This window comes from Pelmatolapia mariae, linkage group LG23 (assembly GCF_036321145.2).
Source record: "Pelmatolapia mariae isolate MD_Pm_ZW linkage group LG23, Pm_UMD_F_2, whole genome shotgun sequence".
Lineage (NCBI taxonomy): Eukaryota > Metazoa > Chordata > Actinopteri > Cichliformes > Cichlidae > Pelmatolapia > Pelmatolapia mariae.
In genome coordinates, this window is record NC_086246.1 from 38,785,965 (window position 1) to 38,794,083 (window position 8,119).

General features: G+C 40.8%; 1 protein-coding gene across 1 annotated transcript; it reads left to right on the plus strand.

The window, feature by feature from the left end:
• The first annotated feature begins 6,472 nt into the window (after nt 1-6,472).
• LOC134621251 (trypsin-like) lies at nt 6,473-7,756 on the plus strand. The gene is made up of 5 exons (XM_063467680.1): nt 6,473-6,530; nt 6,619-6,760; nt 7,032-7,158; nt 7,247-7,492; nt 7,592-7,756. The coding sequence occupies exons 1-5, from the start codon at nt 6,473-6,475 to the stop codon at nt 7,754-7,756; spliced, it is 738 nt and encodes a 245-aa protein (XP_063323750.1).
• The last annotated feature ends 363 nt before the right edge of the window (nt 7,757-8,119 follow it).

The following is an 8,119-nucleotide window of genomic DNA, read 5'->3' on the forward strand; positions in this document are numbered from 1 at the left end:
TACTCCAAAAGTGGCAAATGTCAAACTCCAACAGTCTCCTCAAAAGTTTTCTTCACAAGCACAGTGAAGTTGCAGCTTGTTGGAAACACAGTGCCATTCATCCAGTCAGTCAGGATGATGGGTTTGCTCTTCTTCTCTGATGCTGTTTGTCCACACTGTTGCTGCTTGCTGGGTCTCTCTGCTCAGGACTTTGCTGCTGCCTCTTTATCTGCCATGTTATTGCTCTTTGGAACTGTATTCGTTGCCTTCAGGGAGGAGTGAGAGCTCGCTTGTTAGGATGAGGGACACATGGCGCTGTAAACAATTCAGCCAGAAACTTGGCCTGAATGTTTCCAATGATGTTAACCTATAACTTTCGTCTGACCGCTGCATGTGGAAAATTGATTCAGGTCTGCTTTTCATCTGAAAGTGACAAACTAAAACATTTTCATTATTATCATCACTGCTTAACCAACACACATCACTCTCGCTCTGTTTTTTTTTTACTTTCCTTTCTTAAAAGCAGAAAATGAGATTGTAGTTGTTCTTGGCTGATAAACATAAAACCTTTTTCCTATTATTATTTTTCATCTACAATGTAAATTTTGTTTCTTTTTATTCTTTTTTTTCTTTACAATCGCTGGTGACCTGCAGAATCACCGCTCTCACAATTGGAGGCAATTACTTTTACACAGCGCACACACACACTGCGACGTCAGGCACATTCACACTCAATTTTTTCATCTGCATAAATAAATCATATGGCAAATGGTATATGCCATGGTGATCCATAAGTATGATCACAAGTTTATTTAATTATTTTTCAACCCAACAAAACAAATAAGCAAAAACATGATGCTGATGCTATGAACACTCTACACACGAGTCAAGATCCAGGAAAACTGCTGCGCATCTGAAAGAAGAAGCTGAACTCACGGATATGCTGCATACTCGAGCTATCATAGTTCTGTTTCCCTGTCTTTGATGAGTTCTCAGCCAGCTCCCGATCTGATAATGTGTAGCTTGCTCATCAGCTCAGAAGAGACCGCAACGCAACCTCACATAGTGGTTGCATGCTTTGCCCCACAGTGGCAAAGACTTGCACTTTCATATTCAATTCAGCTTCTCCATCATGTAGTTTTCAGCTGTTTCATACAGGGTTCAGCATATTAGTTGTTTTTATAGGTGTGCTCTATATATAACAATGGCTCATAATAAGATGACAGTTTTTCAAACAGGTCAAGTGCCTCTATGCACGTCATTAGTTAAAATATTTACCTATATCACTTCATCTCATATGTCATTGTACTGAATTTGAGCAACCCTAAGCTTAATGCAAATTACTTTTAGCGTTTATCCACCTCAATTAAATCTATGGTCTAGAGCAAAGGCTGTTTTTGATCAGGGCAAGCTAAAGAATCATGTAAACATTTTGTTTCAGCAAGGGGTGGGGGAAAGCCATTCACCAGAGCATATCTTAACTGCTGCTGATGTGGGCTGGCCTTCTCCGCACGCTCTTCAAGGCTGCTGTGTTTTCTGAAAACTTCTAACATTTGAATCCAAACATTTTCCAGCAACCAGTTTACCCTCAAAATCATATTTTTTTGTGCCACTATTCTAAATACTTTGCGCTGCCAGGAGCGAATTCCATCATAAACTTCTCTTCACCCTCTGACGCACTGTTGGTTGCTTGAGAACCCATGATAACAACAACAGCTGGCGTCACAGACCACGTGTTCTGCTCTGCACCCACTCACACAAACACACTCACACAACAAAAACAACACAAAATAGGCCTATAATTTTCCCCAGCCTGCGTGAACCCGCACGGCTGTTGCGCTCCTGGACTCGCGTGTATTCGCGCAGTCACTGAGCTGCACCTGCCTGCGTGAAACCGCACGGCATAGGCCCGCGTCAAACCGCGTGGCCGTACTCGCGTGAACCCGCGCAATTAAGGTGCCGTCGCTCTCTTTTGTTTATAAGCCTGCGATTAACCGCACGGCTCAGGTCCACGTGAAACCGCGCGACCGTGCTCGCGTGAACCCGCGAAACTACAGCGCTCTCTTTCGCATGGTTAGAGAGTCGTTCTCTTTGAACTTACTTGGTGTTGCTCATTGGCGTAGCATCAGTCCCGTCAGATCCCGTTAATCTTTATCCATCGAGGAGAAAAAAACAGACGGCTAATCCACCAGCCCAATGACGAATTCTCACGCCTTGGGACTTTGCTGCAGGACCTCTATAAGTCCTGGCTGACGTCAGTCTTTCGGCGTGTCTCTTTTCCCCTCGGTGAATGTCGACTCCAGGGATCCGGCTCAAAGGACCAATTAATGATAGGTTTGTAGCATAAACCTATTCGCTGGAACGTTCAAGACAATTTACTACACAGCAAAAAGCAAGACACAAGTAGGCAAAGTTCTTTGTGTTACTCATGCATGAGGGAGACTACTTGACCTCCGTCGGACTCTCAGCCAGGTTCCCTGTAGCACTCCTTTTATTGTGGTCACATGAATAGGCATAGGTTCACTAACATATGACGTTTCACATAGGCATACATGCAGACAAAGAATACCTTGTCTGTGTGTCGTGTAGGTGTGTGTGTGTGGTCAGAGTGTGACCCCATAAATGACTTCCCTAAACCTGCTGGTCTGGAAGTCCAGCAGTTCATCTAAACAAAAGGCACTTAGACTAAAACAGATATAGATATGTTTATCCTACCATAAAACAATAATAGAAGGTACGACCTCTCCCATGCTCCCAGGATGTGGGTGTGAATGCCAGAACACTCTGGAATGCACACAAAGTCTTTGCAGACTCCTAAAGATCACACATCCTATCACTACACAATCGATTATACACCTCTAAGCATATATGGTTAAATATTTCCCAATACAAATGACAATAATAAAATATAAATCCAACATCACCACCCTGTATTGTCATTTTTTAAGGCTATTTGGCGTGTATATATCTTCAGCTCTACACCACTTGTAAACATTTTCAGTGCAGGCTTCATTCATACACAAACTTTAGCCGTGGCATCCATGTCACTCTGCTGCAACAGTATATAGTTGGTAAAGGTGCTAGCAATCATTTTATTCACCATCGATCTTACACATGGCAAAATGCAACCTGTAAACAAGCAAAACAATGCCAACAATGTAAGAATGGGAGTCAAAAACTTTAAGAACATATTCCACCATGGTCCAGATGTCAACCAGGCTGTCCAGCCTTTTGACGTGTCTCCTCCTGATGTGTGGTCCACCACATATTTCTGCAGAGCAGTTAAGTTCTGCAGTGCTTCATAGATGTCTCTTCCAGTTGTTCCCATCACTGTTCATAGGACCAGAGTCCAAATGTATGTAGAATAGGCATTCAAACATACCAGTTGGTTTTGTTGTTTGTCAATGAGGCTTTCAGCTATCTCCAAAGCTGCAGGCCTTATCAGCACTCTTGTTTTATGGCCTCTACCAACCCCCATCACCTCACTTCAGGCATTCGTCCTGTGGGGGTTACTTATGACTCCTCCATTGTCCATCCTCTGCAGAAAAACCCCTCTGTGGAAAGGGTGTTGGATCCAGTTATCTTACTGCTGTTATGATCCCAGTCTTCAGAGTGTCATCGTATGCATAGTACAGTGACACAGCATTAGTTATGTTCATAGGAAATTGCTGCCGTCACCACCATAGCTTCTAGTTCCTGTGCTTTTCACAGAATCATGATGCTATCCTTGGACTCCCTCTGCGCTGTCGATGGAGCGTGGCATGCTCCCCTCATCCTTCATGTGCCCGTCTGTTGTCCACAATCTCCTCTGTTGGCCTCTAAAAAGCCCCCTTGGCACAGCTCTCATTCCAACGCAGCTTCATGGTCCTTGCTGTGAGGACCATGAAATGGTAAACCCAGAAATCCTATGGTAGAAAAAACATCAGCCATTAGTGTGTCCTGGTGTAACACATCATTAGACCACATGATGAAACACATGATTATCCCTCTGCTGTAGAAAAGAGAATGTAAATGTTAGCGCTGCGCAGGTGTATAAACACTTTCTCACAGTGATCTCTGTGAGCAACACAAGGTAGTGAATAACACACCCCTGGTAGATTCACAGACACAGAAAGTGGCATTTAAAAGGTTAAATCGGCACGGCCCAAAGCTCACGCAAACTAGGATGTTGCTGTCATCTTTCTGCTCCCGTAAAAAGGAAACACACGTAGATTCATCCACACCTTTGTCAGGTGGGGGTTAACTTCACACAGTGGTGTTACGTCAGTCAAGTCTTGTCAGCTTTTGTCAGCTTTTTTGTCAGGATGTGGGTGTGAATGCCAGAACACTCTGGAATGCACACAAAGTCTTTGCAGACTCCTAAAGATCACACATCCTATCACTACACAATCGATTATACACCTCTAAGGATATATGGTTAAATACAAATACAAATGACAATTTCCCAATATAAATGACAATAATAAAATATAAATCCAACAGACAGCCACTTTAGTGTTCAAGCAGTACAAAAAAAACAAACAAACATCAGTAAACACCCACAAATATTTTTTTTAACATTTTAAATATTGTATAACAAGACAAAACTGCAAACGTGATCGCAATTTTCACTCTTAACTAACTGAAGCCTTTCATTGAACTACCAAATAAACACATTGGTACTTAGTCTCTGGCCAGATGCGGCAGCACTTTGGCTATCATTTTATTCATATTTAACAAAATAAAAATGCAGACATAAGTTTTGCAGACACATTAGTTTTTGAATCTCTTACTGAACTAACATAGCTAGTCCCTCAGCATCTTTGCACTCTCTGCTCATATTGCCTTCATATTAATTAATTTTTTGCTTTTCAAAGAACTTATTTTAACATTGTACTCAACAACAAACAAATCCTTCTTAACAAAAAAACTAACTTCAAGGGCCAAATTGCATTATATTTCTTCACATCAATATCCGGTTGTTGAGTGATGATGTTTGAACACTGCTTCTGGGTCCAAACTACTCTGCATTTATTAAGGCTGTTGTGTTTTAACATATTTTAATGTTTTGTATCTTGTTCTATTTAATCTGAACAAGCCCCAGTGCTGCCCGGTCTGCGAGCTTTAGACCCCTGCCCTAGAATAACTGCCAAGACACAAGTGAATGACTCAAACAAGTCAGGAATTGTAGTCTTGTTATGGAAAATCTTGAGTAAACTGCAGCAACCAGGTGAGCGTATCTTTGAAGTGAGGTTTATTAAAAAGAAAAGAAAACACTGCAGTGGAGAAAATGTTCAGAGCAAACACCAAACAATTTTCTGAAGAAGGACACCGCCCTGGACCATTTTATGCCTTCCCAGAACACTCTCAAACAAAGAACATTCCACAGCACATCATATATCTCTATACCTTCAATCCAGCTCATCCGTGCCCCTCTCCCACACAAAGTTACGACCACCCTCACCTCCCTAAAAGCAGGATGTTCTGGAGATCTTCAAGTCTACAATGCACCCTCTGTGAGGTGTAATAAAACCTGAGGTCCACTTGTGAGAACATTCCACATATACATATACAAAGAGGTGTCAGGAGTGATTTTGCTATACTAAAGTGATGTAATTAAAATATGTGATCAATACATAAAAATAAAGAATTTCCAGTACAGTCTCAAAGAAGACAGTCACCAGAACACTGCACAAGAATTGACTTGCAGAACAAGAAAAAAAGAAACTTTCAAGTTAGACTGATGCATGCTAAGGACAAGCTGAAAAAATATTATATATGCTTGAAGCACGTCCTTTGGTCAGATGAGATGAAAAAAAAAAGAGCTCTTTAGGCATCAACAGGAAGATGCATTTGGAATCTGGGATTTCTTCAAGGTGGAAAAAAATCATGAAGAAAGGAGGATATGTGAAGATTTTGAAAGAAATCCTCAAGCAGTCAGCAGTAAAACTGGGTTATTGTCATTGCTTTGTCTTCCAGCATGACATCGACCCAAAACATACCCGGTCAAGAACTGCCTCCAGAATACCAAAAGGAATGTTACTGACTGGCCTGCACGACGCCCTGACTTTAAAATCTGTGGGGTGAACTGAAGATCAAGACCCATGCCAGAAGACCATAAATGTGAGAAAACCTTGGGAAAAGTAGAATGGTCGGGGATTCCTCAGCAGATAAATGTGAGACTTGTTGAAAAATACATCAAATGACTGCAGGTTGCTATCAGCAAAAAGGATAAATAATTTGTAACATAATGTGAAAGGCTTTTGAGAAGAATTTAATTTCTGTGTGCAAAGCAGTGTGTTCCTGGCTGATGATGCACTGTACTTATGATAAGCAAGACCATGCAAAGATAACACAAGTTTTAAATATGCAAACATACAGGTAGCAAAGGAAGTGGTCAAAAGGCAAAAAAAGTCAGATGATAATCATACTTGCCAAAAAGCAAACTGCTCTATAAAAGGCTCAACCCGAGACTCCTACAGTACAAACAAAGGTTAACCATTTTGCTGGCATCATGTTCGGTCTGCAGAAATTTCTCCTCCTCCTTGTTCTGACCTGCTTTGGACAACTCGGTAAGAATCACAAGTCCTTGTTGTTATTCTTCAACCATTTAATGAAGCATCCATTTAATTTTCCTTTTTTTTCTTTTACTTTCTTCAGTGCATGGCATCATACATGGAGGAAAAGCCCCGGAGGGTTCAATGCGATATATGGTCTCTGTGCAAAACAACGGCGGTCATGTGTGTGGAGGGTTTCTCATCACTAATAACTTTGTGGTCACTGCCGCACACTGTATTCACGAGTGAGTAACCAAACATCTTCTGCTTAAGTCTCTTTCTTAAAGATAATTCTTTGCCTTTATAGATAGTGGAGCAGTGAAGATTAGACAGGAACATGAGTAGAGAGCAGGGAAAGATGCGCAGCAAAGCTCTGCTCAATTTCAGTCATGTGGCACATGGTTCACTGCCAAACCAGTGAGCTAAACGGACGACCTTCTGCTTCAATCTCTGATTCATGCCATTAAAAAAGATTTAAAAAATGAATTGAAAACCTCTTAATGATTATTCCTTCAGCTACCCCACGCATGTTGTTCTTGGCAACCACAATCTCAAGAATGGCCAAATAGTAGAGATTGAAAAAAAATTCGTCCATAACTGTTACGAAAGCCCTGAGACGGGTGATGACATCATGCTCCTACAAGTAAGTACATCTTTATATTGACAACAGTTTCACACGAAATATATTTGTGGTCTTATTTATATTTTAACTTTATGTTATGTGTGTCCAGTTGGCAACCACAAACAGTCTACACGATGTAATTCAACTTCCGCATGCTGAAATAGATCTAACAGCAAATGAAGTGTGCCAGGTGGCTGGATGGGGAAAAACTATGAGTGGTGGTAAATATGTTGGTGAGCTGAGGGTGGTGGACGTGTCTGTCATTAACCCGCAAGTCTGTAAGAATCAATGGCCTCAACTTCCTGCCAATGTTACCTGTGCAGGTGGATATGGCACAAGCAAAGGATTCTGTCAGGTATGTATTCTGTCCAATGTCAGCAGGTTTCTTTTTGATAAATGTACTGTATTAAACACTTAATATAAACTGACCAATTAAAATACTTCCTCCTCACAGGGTGATTCTGGTGGTCCTCTGGTGTGCAAAGGGTTTGCTGTTGGTATCGTTTCTTTCAACTACAACAGCAATTGTAACTACCCAGATAAACCCAACGTCTACACGGACATCTCAAAATACCTCCAGTGGATCGACAAGATTCTACAAAACCACAAAACATTTTGAGTAAAATCCCTGAAGTTTTGCTTTTCGCATTATTGAAATGTCAGCATTTCTGATTGCTCTGTCAATGTAGCCAAGACAGAAATTAAAAATATTCCCTGCATAAAACTGTGGTTTTTCTTCTGTAAAGTGATCATTTTAGCATTTAGCTCAATTTCCACAAACTGAAATAGAATATTTAGATTTGTAGTCTGAGGTCATTGTGACATCTACACTTATTCTTCATTCAAATTAGTGAACCTGTATGAGAAAGAATCACTGTGACAAATTAAAAATTATTAAGTCAATATTGATGAGGAACTACTGTGATAATCATATATGAAAAAAATACAAATGTGTTTAAAAATTCTGGGGCATAAACAGAAC